The 27,581-nt window shown below is 50.8% G+C and overlaps 2 protein-coding genes and 1 long non-coding RNA gene across 5 annotated transcripts in view; 2 read left to right on the top strand and 1 right to left on the bottom strand.

Annotated features, from left to right (window-relative positions):
- Positions 1 to 18,481, bottom strand: part of LOC309635991 — a 30,101-nt gene extending 11,620 nt beyond the window's left edge. The window contains exon 1 of the long non-coding RNA XR_014249147.1: positions 18,003 to 18,481. This is a non-coding gene — a long non-coding RNA (uncharacterized lncRNA). The remainder of the gene's footprint in view (positions 1 to 18,002) is intronic.
- Positions 102 to 7,887, top strand: FCRL6 (Fc receptor like 6). Its single transcript, XM_082407309.1, is given in 7 exon segments — positions 102 to 430; positions 432 to 549; positions 960 to 1,085; positions 4,437 to 4,502; positions 5,110 to 5,181; positions 7,415 to 7,446; positions 7,523 to 7,887. Coding segments are annotated over 7 exon segments (738 nt in total). The 5' UTR covers positions 102 to 232; the 3' UTR covers positions 7,649 to 7,887.
- Positions 14,947 to 25,025, top strand: SLAMF8 (SLAM family member 8). 3 transcript variants are annotated; one of them, XM_082407127.1, is made up of 6 exons: positions 14,947 to 15,458; positions 15,789 to 15,965; positions 18,477 to 18,803; positions 22,037 to 22,342; positions 22,424 to 22,528; positions 24,271 to 25,025. In XM_082407127.1, exons 2-6 carry the CDS (start codon positions 15,926 to 15,928, stop codon positions 24,333 to 24,335), a joined length of 843 nt encoding a protein of 280 aa, XP_082263253.1. In that variant the 5' UTR covers positions 14,947 to 15,458; positions 15,789 to 15,925; the 3' UTR covers positions 24,336 to 25,025. The 3 variants fall into 3 exon arrangements, with proteins under 3 accessions (XP_082263253.1, XP_082263255.1, XP_082263254.1); XM_082407129.1 differs by having other exon boundaries at positions 14,948 to 15,458; positions 18,606 to 18,803; XM_082407128.1 differs by lacking the exon at positions 14,947 to 15,458 and having other exon boundaries at positions 15,475 to 15,965.
- The last annotated feature ends 2,556 nt before the right edge of the window (positions 25,026 to 27,581 follow it).

The raw sequence follows: 27,581 nt of genomic DNA, 5'->3' as shown, positions 1-27,581 counted from the left end.
TCTTCTCCTTCCACACGGAGGTCCACACCCTGCAAGACAGGGGCCTGCCTCCAGAACTCTGCATCCCAGCAGCCGAGGAGGGAGACTCCGGGCTTTACTGGTGCGCGGTGGCCCTTGGGGGTGGCTGGGTCCAGAAGCAGCGTCCCCAGCTGGAGGTCAGGGTGTGGAGTAAGGGGAGGACGGGGAGACACTCCCCAGGGGCCTGGGCGGTGGGCAGTGGGGCCCCCTGGGAATGTGGGGAGGGGTCCCTAAGGGAGGAGCCTGGGGGATCCCGCTGACCCTTCCAACTGGGTGCTGCCCCGGTTCCTGCGTCCTGTCCTCTGCTCACCCTGAGACCCACCAGCCGAGTTGTGGAGCTCCTCCCCTCCGAACCTCGTTCTACCTCAGTGGGGACACCCTGCGGAACCACGTGACTCCCCATGGTGGAGCCGGGAGCCGTCTCCTTCCTCTTCCCGGCGATGTCAGAGCAGGATGCTGGGAACTACGCCTGCGAGGCTGAGAATAGTGTCTCCAAAGAGACAAGCAAGCCTGAGACACTCTCCGTGGAGGGTAGGTCTTGTCCCCCAACTGGGCTGTGAGCCCCAGCAAGCTGGCCAGGGTCAGATCTCACTCCTCTGTGTTCCTCCCGCCATGCCTCCCACAATGCTGGGCCCAGAGCAGGCACGGCATGACTGACTGAGCATGGACCCCGCTTGGACCATCTGTCCACTGAACCTGGCAGGGAAACAATGAAGTCCACAGAGAGTGAGGGGCACCGTGGGGGGAGGGCCACATGGTCATCCGTGGAATTGCCCATCCATGTTGACATCCTTTGATCCATCCCTCATTCCCACTGGCAAGGCTCCTTCAGGCCAGGTGGTTCCCACTAATGCCAACCACTCTGCCTCTCCTGTGCCAGTCTGGGGTGCATTTGTGAATTTCATCCTCAATGCTCATGTTCACCCCTACTCACCCCCCAGGTCCTCGGGTCTTATCTGCCCCCACTAGCATCAACTGGCTGGTTCCTTGGTGGCCTGCGAGCCTGCTTGGCATGACGGTCATTACTGCTGCACTTCTAGGGTATTTCAGACCCTGGAGAAAAACCGGTCAGTAACTCTTTTTGGCTTTCTTGATTGCCGAATCCTTATGCCAGGCACAGCCCAGCCATTGGAAAGCCAGAGCCTGACAGGACCAACTGCTTACTTCTGGGTATTGGGAGGAGGAGGGACTTTTCTTCACACGTCATGCAAAGGGGCCCCAGGAGGGACACTTACAGCTTCCAGAACTCACACACACAGACACAGTGTCTCAGACACCCAATCACCCAGAGAGCACACAAACACACTACTGCACACTGGGGCATGAATAAAGGCACAAACAGGAATTCTTACAAGCCAAACGAGATGTAGGTCAGTGTCCTTCCCATTTGAAAGACAGTCTGTGGCTGTGAATATGACTGAACAAACCCAAGGCCCCCAATTCTCTCCTTAAAGTCAGCAGAGCTCTGGTCTGCTTAGTAGAGGAGAAAGAAGACATGAGAACTCCAGTGCACATGCATGCTCACGCATACACACTTCTGTGCCGTGCTGTGCCCTGGGTGAGAGTCCGTGGCTGTTGACTCATCAGGAGCGAAGTGTGGTGGAGAGCACTGGGGAATAGCCTGGTCCCAGCACTGCTATTTACTAGTTCAGTAACCTTGGGCCAGTTCCTTTTAAGTTTCACTAAATGTCTCCCTCTTGGGATGTTGTAAGGTCTGAGTTAATGAGGTGACATCTGTCTCATACCTGATGTATTAGCCTGGCGCTGAGTGGGTGCTCAGTACATTCTCATTCTGGTCTGAGCACATCACCCTGGCAGGTTCCCAAACTGCCTTTGCTCCTGTTATCCATTCTGTAATTCCTCTGATCAGAGTCATAAAAAGTTTCGCTAAAATTCAGATGAGAGGAATTCTATAGGGAGAAATAAGTGAAAATAATCAGATAAATGGCATTTCTAGGTCATCTATTGGTTTTGAAATTCCGGACTCTCCTCTTCTTCCTGTCATGGTCATGATAATTAAGTATGAATGTTGGCTTTCAAAGCAATCACCTTGGGTGGCTACACGTTTATTCCAACTCTAACCCTTGTTTGCCTGGGGCCATGTTGAAGGGAATGGCTCCCAGTGCCAAAGCTATTTGGTGCCAGTTTATTCCTAGGGCTTCAAATCCACCTACAGAAGTTCAAATCAACCTACTTCTTCCTCCCTGGGGGCAACATTTTTTTTTTCCACTTGCCAAGGGCAAAATAATCGTTCTCATAGACCTCCAGCTAGATTTGCTTATTCAAGTTTGCAGCTCCCTCAGTTAAGGAATTAGTGATGAGTTCTGAGAGCTAAGCCGGACTGTTCTTTGAGGAAGACCGCCCAGTCCTGCAATCCAATCCAATCTTCCCTGACCATCAGCCAGGATACCTGAAAACATCTCTCCCCAGCCCTAGACCCACTACCTCACCAGGCACCCCAGTTAGGGCTTGAGCCAGGCTCCGACTTCCTCTCCCCTTTTTGATTTAGCAGCCTTTGTCCATCTAACTTCTCATCTCTCCTTTCCTTTAGTCTTGAGTCTAGATTTCTGAAAGCAGGCCAGAGTTGCTTTAAGGTACACCTGTGCAGTGGGAGAAAGATGGAGCCAGGCCCAGAGTTAGATGAGGAAGCAGCTGGAGTAGGGGACCATGAACTGAAAATCTGTGAGTTCTACCATCTCTGCACCTGTCATAAAGCCAGCCTGGTCTCAATAACGTGGGTGTTTCTGCCCACTCACCTCTGGGTCAGAGAGTTAAAGGCAAAGCAACACAGTACAGCCATCTCCCTCCCAGGTCCAAACAAGATGGTGGAGGAACAGTCACTGGTGAAAGATCTTCAAGAGGAAGATGCCTTTCACAGGGAACGAAGGAGCATCCCCTTCATGTGGCAATTTTGCCTCCCCACCCATTCCCACTCCCCTACCCCACCCCCACTGCCAGCCTGGGAGCACCTGAGCTCCATTTTGTTAAGGAACCTGTCTCTCATGAAAATAAGACTCCTGGTGGTGGTCCTAGCATCTCAGAAGCTCAGGGGCACAAAACCTTCCTTAGAATGTCGCTCAGAAAACCACCTTCAGGCCCAATTCCGTAGCCACACAAGAAACACAGTCCAACAGCTTTTTTCTTCATGCCCAGCTTTAGAAGACCCTTAGCCATTTCCAGACAGCATATCCATTCCTCAACAAACAAAAATGTTCCACCACTGAAGATATTCCACAGACTGTATCTCTGAAGGCAATGTTCAAAACATTTTGACCAATCATGGAATCACTAGAACTAGGATGTGGTCATACAGGAGGTCTACTTCAAAGTAGCAGTTACCTAAGTGTGCAAGTTCTGGTTGTTTGCTTAAAAGTGTTCATTTCACTTCCCACTGTCACACCTCCCATAAAACACAGTTCCATCCAACTCACAGAGCTCTTCGTGAATGGAGACTCAGAAACACAGCCTTGACAAATGAGCATTAGAGGCCTCTCTGAGTCTCCACAAATGCCCTCTTGGTTTTACAGGAGGAGCCATGTCCGAAGGTGCTACCTGACGACTCTGATGCTTTCTTGCTGTTAGAGCTAATGAATATTTCTTGGACACCAGGCATGAACCAGGTGTTCTAACATCCACCTGTGACCCAATTCCTATCCCAAGAGCTAATTTTTAAAGTTCTGGAAACGCCTGCTTTCACAGAGGCAGCATGCTAGTGGAGAAAAAGTGTACACACTGGATTAAGAGTCTGTCTCCACCACTTTCTGTGTGACCTTGAAGAAGTCACCTCTCCCAACTGTTTTTCAGTCACCTCATCTAAAAAACGGAAATCACAGTATCAACCTTTGCAAGGTGGTTGTGAAGAACACCAGACACCGAAGATTTAGGTAGGGGGGCTTTTGTGACATCCAGCTCTGTGCTTGTCCCTGGGTTAGGAGGTTTGCTATTAAGTAGACGCTGTATTTGAATTCCCTGGCCCTGTTTCTGGCACATGGTGTGTTGTCAAAGTTATTAGCTTTTCCTCCTTCTGAAAAGCAGCCTGACTGGTGGGTCTGGGCCCTTTCGATGCAAGGATGTGGCCCAACCTTTCTGACCCTGCTTCCTCCCAGTTTGCGATTCCCATGGAGCCCTCCTCCCCTCTGGGGTATTTTTCAAAGGAAACATCCCACAAAAGTTAACCGTGTCCAGACCTGTGAATTAACCCTCATTAACAAACCAGCCTCAGACCTCCAGCAACCTCTGCTGGCATTCTTTTCTTTTTTTTTTTTTTAGTTTAATTTTTTAATTTTTTATACAGTTTTTAAAGGTAATTTTATACAATTTTTAAAGGTAACTGACATTCTTTCTCTCAGCTTCTCTGTCCCCACTGTCCAGTCTGCTCTCTGAGGGCGCTCAGTGAATTGTACCTTTGCATCTCCTAGGGCCCCTTCCACCCTGGAATCTGCCCCCCGCCCCAGGTGGAGAGGAACACCCACTGTACGTCAATGGTAAGGACTTGCAGTAGCACCAGTGTCCGTCCATAAAGGCAGAGAAAGGCCTCTTAAGGGAGTCATAAGAAAGAAGGCCTCATGAGCCTGAGTCTCAGGAATCAGAGTCATCTGGGGAAGGAAACAGATGACTTCTGGGGAGAGCTTAAGGAGCCAGTGCATGGAGCTGGTGGTGGGAGAGGGAAGCAGGAAGGGATCCCAGCCCCCAAGAGGGAGGTTTAGACCAAGGGTTAGCAAATTTGACCATGTGTCAAATCTGGTCCACCAAGTATTTTTGTAAAGAACATTGTGTATGTATCGTGTGTGGCTGCTGTCACACTACAGAGCCAGGTATTTGCAAAACCTAAAATATTCACTACCTTTTTTACAGAAAAAGATTGTGCCAACCTCTAGTTTAAACAATGTCAGGGCTGGGGAAGCTGCTAGAATCTGCTGCAGGGGTCAGGCACCTCCTGCCAAGATGGATATCCCACATTAATAACTGCTTCCCACTGCCAGTTATCACCATAACAGCCCCTGATCAGCTTCCCCCCATAAGTGCTTCTGGGTCTTGAGGTGAGAGAGCAGGTGGGTCCTATTCAAGCTGCAGCTGCATTCCTTCTTTCAGTTCATTGCCAGAATGAGAACGATGAAGGGGTTATCTACTCTGTGGTACGTACGATCCCAAAGGAGAGTGAAGGTGAGTGATCTCGGGTCAAACTTGACATCTTTGCTAATGTAAAGGGGAAGTTTGGGGCCTAGGGTGAGGTATCACTACCGCCATCATCACCATGACAACGGTCATGACCCTGACCACCATCATCACCCTGACTGCCATCATCACCCTGACTGCCATCATCACCCTGACCACCAGCATCACCATGACTGCCATCATCACCCTGACCATGGCCACCTTCACCACCACCACCATCATCTCCTCCTTCACTACCACCATCACCACAAACACCGCTATGTCCACCATAATCACCATCATCTACATCATCTCCACCACACCTCCACTGTTACCATCCCAACTAGGGAAAATTTTTTTTTTTTTTTTGCCCTTTTCTGAGCATTGTGGAGCAACAAAGGAAAAAAGGAAAAAGAATGATACAGTTTGTCTTTGACCCTGAGTGTAAGTCTAAACAGGACAGTCTCAGCTCTAAGAGGGAGCCATAAAGACTATGAACCCCAGCCACAGATACCAGAATCAAGATGGCAGGCACAGGGAAGGCTAGTCCACTCTCTAACAGACAAACAGGCAACGTGGAATCATGGGAGGAGTGTGGGTTTCTGAGTCAGTCAGAATTGAGTTCAAAACTTGATTCTATGTACTCACTGTGCGCCTGTGGGCAAATTATTTAAGCTCTCTGAGCCTAATCTATAAAGTGTAGATAATGCCTACTTTGTAAGATTATTATAAATGGCTAGGAATAGAACCTGGGTTCTAGAAACCATAAAGATTGTCTGGTATGCAATAGGTGTTTAAAAATAGGGAACTTGTTTTATGTCTCACCTGTGCTGAGATTTCAATTCCTGGTCTGTAAAATGGATTTGAGTCAGTCTAGGGACTCCACTCCCACCCATAAAGGGCACTAGGGAAAGTGGACGGCCAAGAAGTCTCTTGGACTCAGGGCAGTTCTCCCAGGACCTGACCGGTTGCTGGCCAGAGCATTGCCAAGCAGATGGGAAAGCACACGTGGGCCCAGTTCCTTCCTGAGAAGGGTTACAATGAGGACTTAAACATAAGAAAGGAAAAAAGAAGCCAACCTCAGACTCTATGGTTTTCATTAGCAAAATAAGGAAAATAAGAAAATGTGATCCTTTTAATCCTAGCAGGCAACAGGGTGAAGGCATGATTCGGGGCAGGAGTGGGGTCTGGGACAGTCTGCTTCCAGCTCAAGCTCTGAGCAGGCTTTCCCTGTTGGGTGGGTGCAGGGATCTGAAACCCAAAGTAAGGAGAGCTGTTATGTTCCAAGATGCATAGAAGAGAGGATACTGGATCTTTTATCAGTGGGAGAATGCTTCACATGCACAAAGATTCAATATTTGCCTACGGTTCCACTTCTTATGGAAGTGACTGTGGAGAGTTATTCACCTCGCTGAGCCTCAGTTTTCTTTCTTTTTTTTTTTTTTTTAATTTATTTATTTATTTATTTATTTTTGGTATGTTGGGTCTTCATTTCTGTGCAAGGGCTTTCTCTAGTTGCGGCAAGCGGGGGCCACTCTTCATCGCGGTGCGCGGGCCTCTCACTATTGCGGCCTCTCTTGTTGCGGAGCACAGGCTCCAGACGCGCAGGCTCAGTAATTGTGGCTCACGGGCCCAGTTGCTCCGCGGCATGTGGGGTCCTCCCAGACCAGGGCTCGAACCCGTGTCCCCTGCATTGGCAGGCAGATTCTCAACCACTGCGCCACCAGGGAAGCCCGAGCCTCAGTTTTTTCATCCCACTGTGAGAAGGAATCAATACCCCCTACTTGGCAAGACTGATGTGAGATTAGATATACAGAATTATACTTCTGTTAGCTGTATACTAGATAGATCAGCTATATAATTTTCACACCTAAATGGTTGCCTGGTGCAGAGTGGATGTCTAATGGAGGAGTTATTCTAGAAGTATCTTGGGCACCTTCTTGTCTCTTGCTTCACACTGTAATCCTGCAAGGCAGTCACTGTCAACACAACCACCCTTTCCTGGTTGAAGCAGCTGAGACTCAGAGGCCAAGTGACTGGCCTCCGGTCACACAGCTGGGGTCTCCTGATTCCCAGGCCCACCTGCTTTCAGATGGAGGGTGAGGAGCCCTGAGGTGTAAAAGGGGGAGCAGCCCCCAACCCTGGCCGGCCCGTGCTCTCTGGAGGAAGGTGCCACGAGGAGGTGGGGAGGGGGCACCCCGTGAACCCAGTGCCCTAACCTTAGTGCTGCTCTTCCCCACAGCCAGGCCTGCGCAGTCAGCCCGGCGGGAAAAGGTGAGATGGGACCCCTGCTCTTTTCTCATTCTCTGTGTGACGTCTGCTTCCTCACCCTGACCTGACTCTCCCACAGGACATTTCTGTCATCTCCGCTGAGGTGAGACGCCCTCAGTTCAGTGAGGTTCCAGCCAAGGGGCTGAATAGAGGACGCAGGACCCAGCAAGATCCCATTGGTGACTGCGAAGAGGTCCTCTGCTAGTGACGGCATCTCCTCCCCCCAACACACACACCCATCCGCAGCCCCCAGCGCTCCCCAGGAGGCCAGGGGACCCCAGCCTCTTCTGTGGTCCTCCAGTTCCCCAGCCCAGCAGCCAGAACCACCCCCCCACCGTTTGTGGAGCACGTCAGAAAACTCTGTTACCCCTTACATGTTTAAAAAGATACATGGTTGTAGAATCTATTTGTTAATAAAGGTGTATCAATTTGTTTCGTATTGTTCATTAGTAGCAATCATTTGGGCTGCCTGATCATTTGGTCTGGTTTATTCAAGGACAATGGACTCCCTGTGGACCTGACTGGTGATGAGAGAGATGAGAGGGCGAGGGAGAGGAAGGGTTGCCGGGGCAGGGGGTGGGAAGGGAGGGGAGTCCCAGTCCAGTCCACAGCCAAAGTGCTCAGTGAAGGATTATATATTTGCTCCTGTGAGGCCCTGGCCCCAGCTTGCAGACCCCTGCACTGGAATCACGGAGAGTGAGGTCCGAGTTAGCAACTCTGGTACCCGCCTCCCCTAGCAAGAAGTCTGCTCGTTCAGAGCGCTCTTGGCCCCTCAGAGCTGCAAACATCTAGCATTTCCCCTTGAGCTTATTAGAAATGCAGACGCCCAGATCTGCTGAATCAGAACCTGCATTTCAATAAGATCTCCAGGCGATTTGCATGTACATGAAAGTTTTAAAAGCCTGGTATACCTCCAAAATACATACGTCTTGGAAGTAAATCAGTCCACTTGCCTTTGGGAGCTTAATTGTCTGTGGTTCTGCTCTGGGTAAAAACAGTGGATAAGGCAACCCATGCTAGCCTTTTTTCTCACTTGTCTTCTACTCCCTTTTCTCCCTTCCCTCCTCCCATCCCAACCCTTCCTCTTCCTCATCCTCCTGTCTCTGTCATCACCAGTCAAAATCCACAGTCAGAATACACCAGGGTCCCCTCCCCTTTGCCTCCTTGGTTCTGCCAGGATGACTGAGAGGCACACACCATCTAGAAGCACAGGGTCTTCACTGGCCCATCAGGAAGCACCCCCGACCCTAAGCCCTCGCCACGCCCTCTGTAAATGAGTCGCCTCCTTCTAAAAAGTCAAAACATAGACAAGGGGGCTTCCCTGTTGGCGCAGTGGTTGAGAGTCTGCCTGCCAATGCAGGGGACACGGGTTCGAGCCTTGGTCTGGGAAGACCCCACATGCCACGGAGCAGCTGGGCCCGTGAGCCACAACTACTGAGCCTGCGCGTCTGGAGCCTGTGCTCCGCAACAAGAGAGGCCGCGATAGTGAGAGGCCCGCGCACCGCGATGAAGAGTGGCCCCCGCTTGCCACAACTGGAGAAAGCCCTCGCACGGAAACGAAGACCCAACACAGCCATAAATAAAAATTAATTAATTAATTAATTTTTTTAAAAAATCTTAAAAAAAAAAAAAAACATAGACAAGACAGCTCATGAAGAGAACACTGATGATGGGGACTGGGAAAGAGCCAACCCTCCAGTCGTCCACAGACCACCTGCTTCTGAGCTTTCATACCTCCCTCCTCCCTGCCCTACACCCGAGACACTCAACGCCTGGTCCGTGGACTGGGGGTTGTCTGTGAATTGGATTTATCAGTCCAGGCAAGATAATAAAACAATTGCAAGGAAAAATTTAGGAACTTTATAGCAATCTGACAGAGTTAATTTTATGTTTGTTTAATAGAATCATAAAAATTAGGGCTCGTATTTGGTACCTCTCTTTTAATTTTTTTTTTTTTTGGTAATGTGTTTTTATTATACTTTACAAAGTATAGCTCCACAATGGATTGGAAATAAAAAAGAAAAACAGGTCCTTCAACACACATAGGTAAGAAGTCCTATCTTACACACACACGCACACACACATACACACACACTCTTACTCACACACCACTGGCCTGATCTCTCAGACACTTTGCTCTCTCCTCAGACCCTTAATTTATAAAAGAATGAGCTGGAATTTTCCAAAATGAACAATTACTAAGAAAATTAAAGGAAAAGAGAATCCCCAGAAGAACATAGAGAAAACAGAGTTTTCAGAGGAAACCCACGCTTTTCAGCCCAGACTCTCTCTGGTTTGCCTGATATCAGCACACCCAGCCCCAAATCCCATCTCCAGTCCTCAGAGCAGGCAGCTGCTTCTGTTCCTAGAGGATGCTGGTGGGCAGGGGAGGAAGGGCCACTGCCAAGGGAGGATGGGACCCTCACAGTTCTCCAGGGCCAGACCCTGCAGGCACAGAAAAAGGATGCCACAGTGCCCAGCCTGCCACTGTGCTTCTCCCCACAGGAATGCACACAAGCTGCCTCCACACTTTATCAAGGCTCTGGGCTATGAAACCTTATTTTTCTCTCCAAGTCAGAGCTAAATGCAGACACATATCCAGCAGAGGTGAGTTGGCTGTGCCTCATCTAGGGACCTGTGCTCTGTGGGGTCATATCACTTACAGAGTAAGAAGAAAAGAAAGAACTTCTTAGCTGGGATGAGGATGGAGAGGCAGCCTGGAGCTGCCCCCTTAAGGTAGAGAGTAAGAGGACAGCCAGCAGCCTCAAGGCTGCCCTCTGGTGGCCCTCTTGTGTAGTGAGGGACTTGAGCACCAGCCTACACTGTGGTCTGATCCGTTCACTGGACAGGTTCTTTGTAAGATATCATTAGACACCCCATCTTTGTCTTGTATGTGGCTACACCATTTAGATACGAACAATAAAAATGGAGCATGGCCTTTTCCTGAACCAGGCAGGTTGCACATACTGGAATTTCTTTCAATTCCAGGTTTGTTATTTTAAATTTGGCTAGGAAATAGATCTCCTACCTTTTTATTTAAATAAGCATCCACTAAACAGCTCTGTGTCCTTCATCTTCGTATCAACTGTGATGACGGTAAGTACAGACAAGGTGCACAGCACGGGAAAGACCCAGGCTTTCCCATGTCATATCTCCGTCTACACGGCCGGAAGAAGCTGCACCCAGCAGACCTGGAGCGTCACTAAGGCTGCTCACTCAGCACGCACCACTCTCTGTGAGTGAAGAGCCTACGTTGTGCTTGTTTCCAGAATTCTCTCCCATGTGACGTACAGACGAATAGTGACTGTTCCTTTCATGGTCAGGAGCGTGGTCGCTGTCATCATCAGCATGTGTTCCTGATCTCATGGGGCTTACATATGCTAGATGTTCAATAAACGTTTGCTCAGTACATTAGTGTGCACAAGATGGGAATCCAACAAATGCTGGGTAAGTGAGGGAATGAAGAAATGAGTTTCCAGCTTCCGGCTCTCTACCTCAGCACAACACAGTTGTAGCTCTGTTTCTTTTTTGTGCAGCCTTCCTTTGACTCTCTGGGAAGATATGTCTTTGCCTCAAAAGCAGACCCTACCAAAGCCTCAGATGCCTCCCACCCAGTCTCCCACGAGCTATCTCATAGGCTCCCTCTTTTTCCCCTCTCCTCAGTTTCCCCCCTTCCAGCTGTGAGCACCATGCCCCTGGTCCATCGAAGGTTCCATTCCCTCTACCTACTCCCAGCAGGGCCAAGATGAGGGTGAGGCAAGAGAAGTGCCCCAGACACAAATATTGAAGAGGGAGTTATCTTCGGGGCTGTGCATGCATGAGAGTGTCCTCTGGGGCAGGTTAAAGTACATCCATTTCACACATGCAGGCACTGCCTCAAACCCAGTCTTCATCACATGGCAGCACCACTGCCCAAGCTGGCTGCCAAGGGAGGGGTGCACATGGGCTCCCCCGCCCAGGGCAGCCTTTGGGGCTGGCATGGTGTCGGCTGGCAGATGGTGCAGGCAGCTGGTCCACCCTATGGGAACCGTGCCGGTGAAGGTAGACACAAAGACGGGGCTCAGGTGGGGCGCTACCTGGGGTTCTCCCTCAGCCCCATCCTGCACCGCCCCCTGGAAGTGGTGCCCAGAGGCCCACCCACCCGCCAGCAACACTCCGCCCTCTTCCCTCACCCCTGCCTTCCAAAAGCCCGCTGAAGGCCCCTCCTTCCTGCCTGGTGCTCTTCCTCTGCCTCCTTCTCTGCCAGCTCCCTTCTCTCCCCAGGCATCTCACCTTTTCTTTTCCCTTCTCCACTTCCCCCCACCCCAGGAGAAACAAGGCCCCATTCTGCCCTCAGGCCAGTCCAAGGAACAAGGACGAGTGTGAGTGGACAGACGCAGGGCATCACTTCGACCACCCTTCACACCCCATCAAATTCCACCCAGCCCGATTCTCTGCACCACGCTGCTCTCAGGGCTAAGGGTTGAGCTCAGATGCTGGTTTGGCCACATTTTACACCTGCTCGCCACTACCCCCACCCCAGCCCGCGGGGAAGGTGGGCTAATGGCAGGTGCAGGCCACTCTGCCTGGCAGATGGGGCTACTACTGCACCTGCCAGGGCTGCGGCAGAGGCAGACTCCATGGCTCCGGGCTTCCCAGAAAGGCCCCAGGGAGGCTGAGCGCAGCCCCCGGCTGCCAGCTTCTCTCTTAATTAAGGAATGTGCGGAGTGGCCCCTTTGAACTTACTAGCTAATTTACTCCATGCACTCCCCCTGTGGCTGGGTAATTAATGTGGTCTGAACCAGTAATTAGCCCTGGGAGGGGTGGGGGAACCTGCCACCGCAGACTTAACCCTTCCTGTGCCTTCATCAGTCCATTCTTCTCCAGCTGTCACAGGGCTGCTGGAAGTTTTTCTTTTGGGGGAAGTGGGTGGGATATTTTCAGGCCCTCACCCAACCTCCCACTCCCCACTTTCTCAGCCTCCCTGAAATTCCCCTAAAGGAAAAGGGCTGGAGTGGTGCATAGAAGATTGCAACTCATTTCCTGCTTGGATGGACCACTATGGACCACCCTTTCTGCTGAGAGGCAGTGTGACTGCCCACTGTCTCCTCCAAAGGAATTCAGCATCCATATTCCCAGCATTCACACACCAGCCAGACTCCTGCATTCCATGGCCACCCCAGACCTGGCCTTGACATTTCAGAATCATTCAATCCACTTCAACACATGCTTGAAGGGTACCACCTCATGGAAATCCTGTCCTTGGTGATATACAGGGTGCAGAAATGAAGGGGGTCTGATCCCCGCCCTCAGGAACTGGGAGAAGAGAGTTGAAGCAGGGTTGCTGGCACCTCAACACTCCTTTACCTGCATTTGCCCAGCTCTCCCTTCTTCCCTCTCTCTGGCCACTTAGTAACAATGGTTAATTTTTTTGAGTGCTGATTGTCAACTGAAATTAAAATGCACAATGTGAGTTTCCTTTTTATCTGGGGACTTACAGAGGACTAGAGCCTGGGACACAGCCTCTCAGATAGCTCTGAGGAACTGCTCTGAAGAGGTTAGGGGGAGGTCAGCATACAGTGATTTTGGAGAAAGAGTCCATGCAATTAAGCACACATTTTGGTAGAAGGTTACTGCTTGTCACAAGGCACAGCTATCCTAGTCAATGATTTTAGTGCTTTTATAAGTATGGGAAGATGCAAGAAATTGGGTTCATAAAATATCTGAGGGTCTGTTCTGCCTGTTTTCCCAGAGCACAGAAGGCCTCATCCTGATCGTCATCCTGAATTCCTTTCAGGGTGTACTGTAGGTCAGCAACTGCAGTAGCCAATAACTTGTAGAACTGGATAGTGGGCCACATTCTTTATTTTACCTGACTATGCACCAGACCCTATTTTAAGTGGTTTCACCCTTACGGCACCACGGAGAGGTAGATACTGTTATTAATCTCCGTTTCGTGAATGAAGATGCCCAACACAGAGCAGCCACTTTGCTCAAGGTTTCACAGCCAAGACCTGAACCCAAGAAGCTTGACCCCAGAGCTTGAGTTCTTAAGTCCTACCCTCACCCTCATCTGTTTATATCCTAAGGCTCACCTCAAACACTACCCCCTCCATGAGGCCCACCTGGCCTCCTAGCCCCCCAGCTGGCTCCCACCCATCCACCCTCGGGCTCCCATAGCATCCCATGCACGCAGCTGGCATTGCTCTGACCGCACTGATTGTAATTACTGGGTTACATGTCTGTCTTCTCATCTAAACTGCAGACTCCTTGAGAGCAGAGGCTGTGCCTTTCATCTTTGTTTCCCCAGCACCTGACATGTAAGTAGATGATCAATAAATATCTGACACATGGATGATGGAATTGACAGTGGAGTCATAGATCAGTCCTCTCCCTTGGCCTCTGTGTCCCATAGGTGGGTGGTGTCCAAGTTCTGTCACAACTCCAGCTCTGCCCCTTTCTCTCTAGAGAGTTCCTTTCTACTCCAGTCAGGACAATCACAATAGCTGCTACCCAGACCTCCCTGCCTCTTTTTTCTCTCCCAATCAGCCCTGCACGCTGTCCTCCCACTAGCAAGTTAGCTAGCCCAAAATGGACAGCAGCCCCCTCCCTCCAAGCAGTGCTTCTCAGAGCCCTCCCTCCATTCACTAGCTCAGAATCACCTGGAGTGCAGTGCTTGTTAAAACTACAGGTTCCTGAGCCCCAGCCCAGCCCCACTGAACCAGAATCCCTGAGAATCCAAGTTTTCAGCACGAGTGAGAGTTGCTGGCCTCCAGAGTAAAAGCCTAAACTTAACCCAGTACTCAAGGACCCCATAATCTGACCCCCAGCCTCCCTTTCCATTTTACCCAAGGCAGCCCTAAAGGATTCCTCCCTCTGCTCTTTCATTGTCTCTGGAGCCCACACGGGACCTCCCCACTGCCAAGCTTTACGCTGCTTTCCCCTCATGCTCAGAGCCCACCCCCCAACCTCTGGCCCTCCCTGTTTTCTCAGCCTATCCAAATCATGTCCATCTTCAAGATGCAGCTCAAATTCCACCTTTTAAGGAAGTGTCCCCTGCCCACATCCACAGAGACCTCTTCCCGTGCCCTCCTGCACCGTGGACTGTCTGTGCGGCTCTTTTGCACAGAGCCGTGTCTGTCTGTTGTGGGCCTTCCCTTCCCAGGCATATCTTGTTCCTACAATTTGGTGGCGAGTAACTGGAGGGCAGGAAGCCTCTTCTGGAAGCCTCCTGCTCACCTGCCACCACATCTGCCTCGTTCCCAGCTGGGTCCAGGGCAGAGCGTTCAGTTTGACTGACAGGTCAGAAGCTCTGCAGGACTAGACACCACAAGCCACACTCAGGAAGCTCGGAGATGTTCCTTATCTTCTCGCAAAGCCTTCCCTGACTAAAGAAACCAAGTTACCGCAAGTGAGAAGAGAAACGGAGTTAAGATGGAGCGACTGGCAAAATGGACCACACTCAGAAGACTGAAGCTCAGCTCATAGCTCTGCTTCTCTGTGACCTCCGAAAGGTGCTAACCTCACTCTGGTTTCCAAACTCCCCCAGCTCTAACAGGGTGATAATCAGATCCTCTCAGAGGAGAGTTGTAGGGCTTCCAGGAAGCAAAATATGCAGCAATCTCTAGAATTCACACCCTGGTTTAACGAATGTTCATTAAGCATCCATGACATGCCCAGCACCGAGGGGTAAACAGAAATGAATATGAGACCTTGGCAACAAACAGTCTGTGGAGATGCGAAAACTGTTGCGAAACAGTGTGCTAAGAGTTATGACAGAGGAACGGGCACGCCCTGGGCACGCAGAAAGGAAGGTTCCTCATGCTGCCTGTGGTCAGGAAGCCTGGAATGGGAGTCCGGCCAGCTGCATAGCCATGCCACATCCAGAAGGATGAATGGAACAAGTACAACGAACGGAAGTGTGGAATTGGCAGTTCTGAGAAGAGGCAGTCCTGGCTTGGCGTGGCTGGAGAGCGGAATGGACGTAGGACGGCGGGCTGGAAGAAGCAGGCTGGAGTTGGACTTAGGAGAACCTTGTATGCTAAGCCAAGAGTTTAGTCTTTATCCTGAGGGCAGTGGGAGGCTGCAGAAGAATTTTAAGCAGAGAAGTGATGATGGGAATCGCAGTTTAGAGGGCTCTCTGTGTTGACAACAGGAAAGGCAGGGGGCAGCCGGGCAGAGTGGGATGTGGGGATGACCGGCGGGAGTCAGCGAGGAGGATGTGGGCTTGTGTGGGGGGTGCTTGCCATCTGCATTGGCCAACCATAGGCATTTGAAAGAGGCTGACTTACAAGAATCAGCTCCTGAAAGAGCCCAGCCAGACCCGAGGCCAACTTCCACTTTCCTCTGGATATTTTCACTTTCAGGGCGTCCTGTTCTGAGTCAACATTCCTCCTTCTAAACATGGGACTTTCCAGAAGGACCACAGCTCCTTCCATGCACCCGCTTGACCTGGGATGTTCTGGATTTGGCTGTCGAGCGACTTTGCCTGCCTCTCCGAAGTATGGCCGTGTGGTCCCTGTGGAGTCTCCTTCTCTGGGAAGGTAAGTGGGGCAGGCGGTTGGCCTGGCCTCAGAGAGCTGAAGTCCCTTCCCCAGGCATCTGGGCAGGATCCTCTCCCCAACCCAATTGAGGACCCAGGAGCTGTGGAGGGGTAGGGAAGACTGAAGCAAGTTCTTGGGCAACCTTAAAAGCTAGGCAGAGGCAAAGAGATGCAGGATCCTGGATAGAAGGATGGCAGCACAAGGAGCCTCCATGCCCCTGAGACACAAGCTGTTTTGTGGCCCAGGGAGGTTAAAACTGAGGCTGGTGGTACCATTGGTTTTGAAAGAGATGGTCGTGAGAATGTGAGGGTCTGGCAGTGTTAACACATGCAAATTCTAAATGTGGTCTGGGGAGAGCAGGGGCGGGCAGGGCTCTTACAATCTGAGGATGTCTTTCCAACAGCCTGTGGGAGAGCTCAGACTCCTCCCTGCAGGTCTGTGGAAGTGGACATTGAGGAGGGATGAGAGACAAAAGCAAGTTAATATACTGCCTGTGGACTTGGGGTGGTCGATAGCGGTGTGATGTCAGAAGAGACAAATCAGGTCTCTTCAACACTGGGCGACACCGCCCCCCCATCCTGTCCGATGCCTGAGTTCCCTCCCTTGGTTAGCAAGTGGTCAGTATGACAAGGGCCAGCGCTGCTAGGCCAGGGGATGGGAGCCATGGGGTGTGGCAAATACTCAGACACTTTTGTTTGTGTCAGAAACTCATAGGGACTTCAAGATGATTTTGTCTGGTGTCCCCACCTGAGTTCCTGGCTCCAAAAGTCTGCAGATTTCAACATTTCTAAACATGTGAAGGAAATCCTGCCAAAAAGAGGGAATCTGTTTGGTTCACAAATCTTTCAAATCTGTGGACATGGGAAGCAAAAATAATTTTTCTGAATGGTAAAAGGGATGAGTACCACTGGTTGAATGCACCCCCTTGCTTTACAAATGGGACAATGGAAGCGTTTAGGGGGAAGAGGTATGCTGAAGATTGCACAGCTTGTTCGTGGCAGAGCCAGGGCAGGATAGAACAGGAGTCTTGATTGACATCCAGCGCTATGCTCTCTTTACATCTCCACTGTGCCTTAACCCTGAAGCCATCCCCAGTTAGGACTGAGATGACTGGGGCTGGCAGGGCAGTGAGACAGACAGGAGACTGGAGTTACCAGCGGCTGGCTGAGTGATCATCCAGAACCCAGCTCCCTAACCAAACTCCCAGCACTTGGGTGTGTTCTCCATCTGCTTTTATTCTGCCCTGAACCCCCGTGCCCACCACTGTGCTGGGTACAAGGGAAGTCCTCAGCCAATTTTGTCATGCCTTAAGTGTATCTGCCGAGTTTCTCCTACATCCTGCTCCTAAACTGTGCTGGGCACAGGGAGTACAAACATGAAAAGAGGAGCTCATAGTCTCATGGGACTCATAAACAAGTGGTCACAATAGAGGGGTAGGAGCATTTGTAGTGGTGATCCCAGCCCGCTGTGGGAACACAGAGAGAGTTTGTAACCTGCAGTGACAGATGGCAGAGGCCAGGGGAGGCAGTGATGCTTCAAGGAGGAGCAGAAGTTAGTCAGCAAAGGAGTCAGAGGGGCACTTCAAGCAGAAGTGTCACCCACACAAGTCACACTGAATATGTTCCCAGCAAAACAGCCTCTAGACATCTCACCCCCATTCTGTTTCTCCTCCTGTTCTGGATCACAGAGAATGGCAGCCAGTGGGTCCCAAGGACCTGGGAGCCATCCTTGACTCTGCGCGCCCTCACTCCCCAGATCTAATCTGTTACCAGATCCCACTGACTACACACAGTAACCTCTCCATTCCTCCCACTTCCGCCTGTCCCGGCTGCTCCCTTCCTCAGTACAAGTTTCCATTGCACTTCCAGTACCTCTGCTGGAGCTGTCTTTCTAACCACGGATGTAATCACGTCACTCTCTTACTTAAAGACTATCCAAGGCCCCCCCGTCACTCTAAGGATAAAGCCCAAACTCCAAAGTTGCTTTTAGGGCCCTGCAGGATCTGGCTCCCACAGACTCTGCAGTGCTATTTCTTACCTCCTCTGCGGAGAACTACTTTCAGTTCCCCACGGTGCACCGAGCTCTCTCACCGTCCGGGCCTTTGTGTGTGCTGCCCACTCAGTCTCTAACACTTCCCCATCCCCACTCCAGGCCGCCCTCTGCTTGGCCTGGCTGATTTCCATTCCTCTTTCCGGTCTCAGCTTAACCTTTTCTTCTCTGAGTCCCTCAAGGCCTGGCAAGGTCACCCTATCAGCCTACCTGTGTTCTCCCAGGGCACCCCTTGTTGCCATCATGGTAAATTGCTGTCTTAAGAGTCTGAGCTCCATGAGCGCAGGGACTGGATTCCCTTCCTCACTGTTTTATTCCCAGTCCCTGGCGCGGGGCACTCTCAGCTTGGGTGGAGGGAGTGTGGAGAGAAGGGGCCTCCCTTGCTCCGCAGCAGCTCAGCTGCATGCAGGAGAGAGATGAGGAGGTTGGGGCAGGCAGAGTGATGGGGTTCTGTCCTTTCAGCACTACTTCCCTTCGTTTTCACCGGTGCCCAAGTTCAGGGCCAGGTGGGGGGCTCGGCGCTGCTGGTGGCAGAGCGCCCTCCCGGCTTCCAAATCCGAGAGGCCATCTGGAGATCCCTCTGGCCTTCAGAGGAGCTCCTGGCCACGTTTTTCCGGGGGTCTCTGGAGACGCTGTACCACTCCCGCTTCCTGGGCCGAGCCCAGCTGCACGGCAACCTCAGCTTGGAGCTGCGGCCGCTGGAGTCTGGAGACAGCGGCAACTTCTCCGTGCTGCTGGTGGACAAGGAAGGTCGAGCCTGGACCCAGACCCTGCAGCTCAAGGTGTATGGTGAGTGCGCCTGACTCAGGCTCTCTGCCCCACCTCCTCCCACAAAGCTCCGGAAAGGCATCCTGCGTCCTGGAAACTGGGGAGAGCTGGGCTCTAGAAACCTGTGGCCTCTGACCTCATGGCTGATTCAGGGAACAGCTGCTTCCCCACAGCCACAGGTAAGAAAACTCCTCGGGTTCTCCCAGGTGAGCTTCTGGCTGGGGCAGCCAGGCTTTTCCGCCCTACAGCCCTGGTCTGAACTCTAGCGTGGTCTTTTCTTATCTCAGTGGCCTTGGACACAATACTTACTCCCTGACATTGACCTTTCTCACTTGTAAAACCTGTATAGTAATATTACCATGAAAATGCCAATAAAGGTAAAATCAGTGGCATTTGAGAAGCATCTGGGATAGAGGCTGGCCTAGACATCATCAATTCTAAGATAACAGGTTATAAGACGTGCCATTATTTTATGCACCACCAAAAAGAAAAATAAATATTGCAAATAAACTATGACACAATGATTTTAATTTAAAAATCCATTGCAACTAAAGTATAGAATTTTTATGTCATATTTCTTAAAAGAGCTCTTTTAGATGTATTGAGAGATTTTAAATTTACATCATTCATGGGTGTTCTCTGTTATTTGTTATTGCAAAATAAACCACCCCCAAACTTACTGGTTAAAAACAACAAATATTTTTGTTTCTCACAAGTCTGACTTGGCAGGGCTCAGCTGAGCAGATCCTCTGTTCTACTTAGGTTTGTTAGGGTCATTCATAAAGCTGCTCTCAGCACCTCAGCTGGGGTGACTGAATTCACTGGAGGCTGGATGGGTCTTTCTTTCCAGCAACTTCACCTCCACCTCTGTCACAACCAGTACCTCCACAACCACCGCCACCACCCCCACCATCACCACCTACACTGCCACCACCCCCACCATCACCTGCACCACCATCACCACCTCCACCTCCACCACCCCCTCCATCACCTGCACCACCATCACCACCACCACCTCCACCACCCGCTCCATCACCTGCACCACCATCACCACCACCACCTCCACCACCCCCACCATCACCTGCACCACCATCACCACCACCACCTCCACCACCCCCTCCATCACCTGCACCACCATCACCACCACCACCTCCACCACCCCCTCCATCACCTGCACCACCATCACCACCACCACCTCCACCACCTCCACCATCACCTGCACCACCATCACCACCACCACCTCCACCACCCCCTCCATCACCTGCACCACCATCACCACCAACACCTCCACCACCCCCTCCATCACCTGCACCACCATCACCACCACCACCTCCACCACCCCCTCCATCACCTGCACCACCATCACCACCTCCACCTCCACCACCCCCACCATCACCTACACCACCTTCACCACCCCCACCATCACCTGCACCACCATCGCCACCTATGCTTCTACCACTGCCACCGTATTTCTGCTGGTAAAGATAAAGTGGCCTTTGAGCTCCTATTCATCTACCTAGTGGCTTGGAAAAGATATGTCAGTGACCCCTATTTCAGTAAAACCTCAGAAATTGGGATAGAATAAGGGGGAGGAAAAGGTGCAAATTTAAGAATGGAGAGTAGGGGTGATAGCTGGGCAGAGCAAAACACTGAGGGAGAGAAAGGCAGTAGCAAACCGGAAAGAGAGAGACCCTCCCACACCTAGAGGGAGATAACTGGCTCGTCACTTAGGTGAGCCACACGGGCTGCCAGTGTACAATTAAATGTGTGTCCTTTTGGGTGCACACGACCCTGATCCATGTTGCACAGCTTGGCAAGCAGAGTGCTGGCTGGAATTCAGCACCCGCCTCTCACCTGTTACCCCCTGAGCCCAGCGCCCTTGCACAGTGAACAGCCTTCACAACCACACAGGCAGCTAGGGAGGCTCTCCCCCGTTCTGAGTCTCAGCTGCCACATATGTGAAATGAGGACGTTGAATGTGATAATACATGCAGCACCCGCACCACTAAGCTCCAAAATGCCTTGTTCTCAGCATCTGAATTACAGATTTTAAGGAAATTGCTGTTTTATTGCTTCCAAATACGTAGCGTGATTAGAACTAATTGCACAAAGCTGCCAAGCAGCCGTCCTTAGGAGCTCTGCTTTGACAATAGATAAGAATGATTTGAATTAGCAGATCAGTTACTAGAAATGTCAATGGGTGTTTCTACTGTGCCTGATGGTGTTTGGAAGCAGCTTGTCCTCTTAAGTAGTGTAAATATCTCCCTCCCCTGTAATCTTTGTTTATACTATTAGTGCACCCAACAAATCTTTTCTTTTCTCATATCACAAATCCCACCAGATTGAGCTGGCATTAATGAGGTTTTACTCAGCTTAACTTTGGAATGCTCTCAGAGACTGAGCCCTCCCGTTGTTGCCAGAATGCTCTCCCGCTGACCCACTTTGCCACGAGACTCATGATCTACTCATCAACTGATGTAGGAAAGGGCAGCCATGGTCTGGAATGCCAGGACACCAATTTGTCCAATGGCCCAGGTAGCTGAGCACCTTGAGAGCAAGGGTTATGGAGATAACAAGGCAGAGCCCCTACCTCCTGGTCTGCTCCTTCACAGAATTTTGCATCCTTGTAATAATTTTCTTAGTTATTCATAATCACTTGTTAGTATGTCTTCCTCACCAAACTCCAAAAGCTCCAAAAGTCCAGGAATGTGTTTGTTTTTGTGCCTACCTTAATAAACGTTTATTGTCTCTATGACTGATGTATCATGTATCAGGGAAATTTGATGACAAGGGATACACAGAGTTCTCGGAGGGCTCAGAGCCATACCTGGAATATCAGAGAAGGCTTCATAATCAGAGCAGTAAGCAGTGTGTCCGAGCTGCGCCTTGGAGGATGAGTGGGAGTTTTCTAGGAGGGTGAGACGAGAAAAGCATATGTGTACAGCTGAGCCATATGAAAGATATGAAGAAGAGCATGACACATTTGGGAGAACAGGAAATTAATTAAGATGGGTGGGGAAGATCAGCAGGAGGTACAGCTGGAGAGGTTGACATCAACCATTTAATGAAGGATTTTGAATACCAGACTCAGAAATTCAGCTTCCGTCCTGTGGGCAATGGGAGCCTGATGAGGCTTTAGAGCCAGAGTGGTCTAGTCAGAGGTGGCATCTAGCCCTGCATGGATCCCAGAGCTGGAGCTATGGGCCCCGTTCAGCATCCCTATAACCCACACTGGCTCTGCTGTTCTTGCTCAGATGCAGTGCCCAGGCCCGAGGTACAAGTGTTCATTGCTGTATCAGGGGATGCTCAGCTCCCCAAGACCTGCCAAGTGTTCCTGTCCTGTTGGGCTCCCAACATCAGCGACATAACCTATAGCTGGCGACGGGAGGGAACCATTGACCTTGATATCAAGCCAGGTGGCCTCTTCATGGACGGACAGGTGCTGAGTGTGTCACTGGGACCAGGTGACAAAGGTGTGGCCTATTCCTGCATTGTCTCAAACCCTGTCAGCTGGGACTTGGCCACAGTCACCCCCTGGGAGAGCTGCCATCGCCAGGCAGGTATGCCAAGGGCTGGGAACCGGTGGTTGAGGGATGGTGAAGCATGCAGTCCACCTGTGACCCCGCCCCCTCCATGTCCAGCTCCAGGGATGGCCTCCTACAAAGATGTGCTACTGGTGGTGGTGCCTGTCTTGCTGTTCCTGATCCTGGCTGGTCTCTCTGCCTGGCACTGGGGCCCCTGCTCAGGTAGGAGTCCTGCAGGGGCTGGGGGTGGGTGGAGGAGGTAGGTCTTCTGGGAAGGAGGGCCAAGTCTGAACCTCCTCCTATTTAGGCTTACCTCTCCCATGTCATCTCTTGGCCCTCTCCATCTAATAGTCTGGTCTCCAGTCAGACTGAAATACTTGAAGTTCCTTCAGCAGTTTTCAAAAGAGCTACCCTCTTATGTGCCTCTGCAGGCATTTGCACATTCTACTCTTTCTGTCTGGAACACATTTTCCATAACTTCCCACCCAACTCACCTTCTTCATTTGGCTGTCACCTCCACCATCTTCAAGGTGTGCCCCCTCCAGGAAGCCTTCCCGACCTTCTCTCCCACACCCAGGCTGGGTTTGTGTCCTGCCTTGACTCTCCAGTGCTCATCTCAGTCACAGCACTTGCTGCCCTCACTCTCCCATGGAGTTCTCAGGTCTAGAAAGACGAAAGCTGAGTCACCACCCCCTGACACCTAGCAAGGGTTCCTGGAACATAGCTGGTATCAATAAAGGTGTGTTGAGTGAAAATCTAGATGAATCCCAACTCCTTCTTGCCAACCATCCTAGGAAAGGCTCCCTGAGAGAAGCACCTCTCTGGTCAGGGACTGATAGGGCCTCCTTCCCCCAGGAGAAGAAGGAAGGGGACACTCAGAGGTCAAGCTGGGTTCTGAGCTCTCCATCCAGCTCCTGAAAGAGCTACCCCAGCTGACCTGGGCTTCGCGGACATGTCCATCCTAGGCTGTCTGGTTGATCCCAGGATGGAGAAAGTGGGTCAGCAAGGAGAAGGAGGCATAAGACTTCAGTGGATGTGTCCTAAAAGGCAAGAGTCTTGGCGCAGCCACTGAGCATGCAGCTGGGCCGGCTGGCTGGCTGGCTCCTGTATATTCTTTCCACAGGCAAGGGAGGGAGGAGGGAGCAGCTGAGGTCACACTCCACCTAGGGGCCTGTCTGCTCCTGAGAGGGTCTGACGTGGCCCTTTGCCTCAGACAGCCCCCAGGATTTGTGGTAAGAAGGTGGAAGCCAGGAAACGAGCAGCTTTTTGTTTTAACGGCTTTATTGGACTATAATTCACATACCATGTAATTCATGCATTTCAAGTGTGAGACTCAATGGCTTTTATTACAGTCACAGGGTTGTTCATCCATCACCACACTCAATTTGAGAACATTCTCATTACCCCAAAAAGAAATTCCCAAGCCCCTTAGCTATCACTCCCTAGTCCCCCTTTCCCTTCCAGACCCAGGCAACCACTAATCTCCTTTCTGTCTCTAGACTGTCTCTTCTGGACAGTCTATCCTGTAAATGGAGTCATGCACTGTGTGATCCTTTGTGACTGACTTCTTTCACTTCGCCTAATGTTTTCAAGGCTCAGAAAAGAGCAGCTTTGGACACTGAGAAGGGTAGAGAGAATCCAACTACCTGGGATAGTGGAAAGGCTTTACCCAGGGCAACTGGAGGCTGGCCCTTGCCTCTGCCACATGGCTTCTGCCTATTCATTTAACTGGGTCCATCCCAGCTCTAAGTTTCTATACCTTCTACAGCTAAACGCGTGCCATAATTGCAGAGAAAGGCTAGACATTAGGAAGAACTTCCTGTCCTTGAAGCATCTCCTTTTCCAGGGTCTTAGAAAACCAGGAGAGCTTTTCCTTGCCTGAGGAATACGCAAGGACAGTCAGAATTCAGAGGCCTTAGGTACAAACGTTGGAGGGGTAACCTTCGTTCTGACCTCCTTGCCAGGGAAAAAGAAGAAGGATGTCTGTGCTGATGAAGTGGCTCCAGAGACAGAGAACCCCCTCGTGTAGGGTCTGCCATGAGCAATGCCTGGATCGTGAGGAAGCCCACCGCCTAGCCACATGATGCTCTGGGATGTAGCTGGTACCTGGAAACCACCATGGGCCTCGTACCTCCTGTGATACTCCTGTACCACCTCTCAGGAACAGCCTGGGCAGCCGTCACACTGGGAGGGCAGGAAGCACTGACACAACCTTCCACACCTTCCCCCTTCCCCCTCCCCTGGTTGCATGTCCTGGCCCTGCTCTGGGCAGCATGGGCCCAGCAGGACATCCCCTCAAGGACACTGGAAGTTCTCCAGGATCCATAGATTGATTGTCCAGGGCACTCACTCCTCCACCACTGTTCATGAAGTATTGTTATGGATGGAATTTGTCCCCTTTAAATTCACATGTTGAAATCCTAACCCCCAGTATCTCAGGATATGACTGTGTTTGGAGATAGGGTCTTTAAAGAGATAATTGAGGTTAAATGAGGTCATTGAGATGGCCCTAATCCGATATGACTGGTGTCCTTATAAGAAGAGGGAGACACACCAGGAATGCACACACAGAGAGGAAAAGCCATGGAAGGACACAGAGAGAAGGAAGCCCTCTGCAAGCCAAGGAGAGAGGCCTTGGGAGAAACCAAACCTGCTAACATCTTGGTCTTGGACTTCCAGTCTCCAAGACTGAGAAAATAAATTTCTGTCGTTTAAGCCACCCATTCTGTGATATCTTGTTATGGCAGCCCTAGCAGACTAACACAACTATTAACCAACCAGCATCAAAGGATTACTTCCAGCCTGGGTTCTGGCCTCTAAAAGACATTAGACAATCACCCACTTTCAGCCCCAACCCCAGCCCCTGTCATTTGAGACCCTGATGTTTCCCACAACCAAGGAATTATAAGAAAAGGTCTAGAAATTGATGAAGAAGAGACGTGGGGGTCAAGGGTTTCTCTTTCCGGCTTGAAGGACTTGCAAGTTCATGGTCCTCAAAGGTAATTTACAGTTCTAGACAATCAAGGGATGGTTGATATCTCATGGTTGGGATTGGTGCCATTTTGCCAGTAACATCTTTTTAATTGACATCTTCACCCTCAGCACTGACCATCATGCCTCCCACAGGAGCTGGAGTTGGGTTTGAGATTCTCTCCTCACTGTCTATCACAATGACCAGAAAAAGAGAGATTAAATTCCTCAGCCAACAGGAAGTTCTTGCACAACTTCAGGAAAATCAGCTCAGCTCAGGATGAGGGTCTCTGACTGAGACTGAGAGAGGGAGGAGCCAGGAAAAGCTAAACAGAAGGGAAATTATGGAGGGAAAGGAGCTGAGGCATCCTAATATCTGCCACACTCATTTTCAGATGCAAGTGCAGAAGATCCACCCAGGTTCAAGGGACCCACCACTCAATGGGAAGATGTTCAAGGTCACTTTGAAAGGAGAGCATGTGGGATGGAAGGTGTTATTGTGGCCATCTCTGCAAAACACAATCTGCCACTGAGCGATTCTGTCTTAAATAGCTCTGGAATATTGCCACTGGAAAAAATAATTGATGAGCTAAACTTACACTTAAGAATTAGTAGATGATATGGTCCAGCATTACTCCCTCCCAAGTGTAACTGGATTTTTTTCTAGGACCTCACTCAAGTCTTGATGATAGAGGAAGGAGGCATTGAAGAAACAGGGGTAGGCTTTGAAGTATTTCCCCAGGGCGGCTTCAATCCCTCCACCCAGGATGTCAGCCCTGTGCAAGGGGTTTCCGTCTTCTCCCCAGTTCCTGGGCAGTCACTTCACCTTGGACAAATGGTCAGCTCAGCTGGCCTCCAGATTCATATGGCCACTCCTCCACACGACTAGTCCTGGAATTTCCCTGCCTGCTGGCTCTGCTCAGAGGTCCCCTGCTGGCCACCTGACTTCGCCTAGTCCTTATGCCTCTCCTGCATCCACTTCTCTCCCATCACCTTCTTCCAAGTCCACCTGAACAGTGCACATGGCCACAGCAGCTAGTGCTGCTGCCACCTGTCATCAGAGGCATTCCCCGGGCCTGGTCAATGAACCAGGCAAAACTGGCCTTAGTCTCTAAAACTGATGTGAAAGAGAAAGCCCAGGGTCTAGCAATGAGCCATGGTGGTTGAATGAGGGAAACACACACACACACACACACACACCCCCCACTCCCCTTCTCTCTTGCCTTCATCTCCAGGGCCCCGCCTCAGATCAGAGCAGTTCTGGATGGGGTGGGACCCACAGTTCTCCTTCACGCGGTAACCCTTGGAGACTTCATGTAGATGGCGGTTTTGTTGTGTGGTACGCCAGGACCTTTTGAACATATTCACGCTGCTCAAATCAACTGAGGTTCCCATCCCCAATGACTCATTTGTCCACTAGTGGACTAATTAACCCACCACAGCGTTCGTGTTGAAAAGCATTGGGATTGATGCTTTAAAAGTCACACAGGAACAAATATTGATTGAGTGTGCAGCATGCACTGGGTAGACTTCAGGGCACTGGGGACTCAGTAGTGAATAAAGCAATGTCCTTCCTTCATGGAGTTTATATTCTAGATAATATAAATAAGCAAGTAAGCACATGTCACATGTGGATACGTTCTACTAAGAAAGCTAAGGCGGAGTAAATGGCAAGAGAATGGTGTGTTGGGGAGAAGGGGTCTGTCTTAGATAAGGGGATCAGAGGACACATCCTCCTGACAAGGTGACATGTGAACAGAAGCCCAGTGCAGTGGAGTGAGCCATGCAGTGGCTGGGCAAAGAGCGTTCCAGAGAGCAGAGGATGCAAAGGCCCTGACGGGGAGCATAGTTGGGGTTTATGAAGAGGAGAGCGGAGACCAGGGCAACTGGGCCAAAACAAAGAGGGTGGGGAAGGAAAGGGGAGGACCATAGTGATGGTCTGGGGCCACAGCACTTGGGACCTTGTGGTCTTCAGAACACCCCGTCCCTGGGGTTAGGGAAGCCAGGAGCGACCCCTTCTGTTTGAATGTCAGATTCCTCCCATAATGACCTTGGCACCATTAACTCCAGTGGGCTCACGGTCAGACCAGAATCCACTCCAAATCTGTGTTTGCTTTTCCTTGTTTTCATTATATCTCCTTTGAGCAAGAGCCTTTGTACCTGTCCTGTGTAAATACAAGAGCTGCTCGAGGAAAGGGGTCATGTGCCACGATGTCAGAGGGAATGGAGCAGGGAGGGTATCGCAAGAGAGAAGGGTTAGAGACACATTTTCTCACCAGTGGAGCTATGAGCACCCAATGCCTCA

The sequence above is a fragment of the Balaenoptera borealis genome (assembly GCF_965194805.1).
Source record: "Balaenoptera borealis genome assembly, chromosome: 1".
Taxonomy (NCBI): domain Eukaryota; kingdom Metazoa; phylum Chordata; class Mammalia; order Artiodactyla; family Balaenopteridae; genus Balaenoptera; species Balaenoptera borealis.
The sequence above is the reverse complement of the archived record's forward strand: the minus strand, read 5'-3'. Positions and strand labels throughout refer to the sequence as shown.

Coding starts and splice junctions, on each gene's coding strand:
- SLAMF8 (XM_082407127.1), top strand. CDS start 15,926: ATGGCCGTGTGGTCCCTGTGGAGTCTCCTTCTCTGGGAAG. Junction 18,804..22,036: donor CCTGCAGCTCAAGGTGTATG/GTGAGTGCGCCT, acceptor GTTCTTGCTCAG/ATGCAGTGCCCAGGCCCGAG. Junction 22,529..24,270: donor GCACTGGGGCCCCTGCTCAG/GTAGGAGTCCTG, acceptor CCTCCTTGCCAG/GGAAAAAGAAGAAGGATGTC.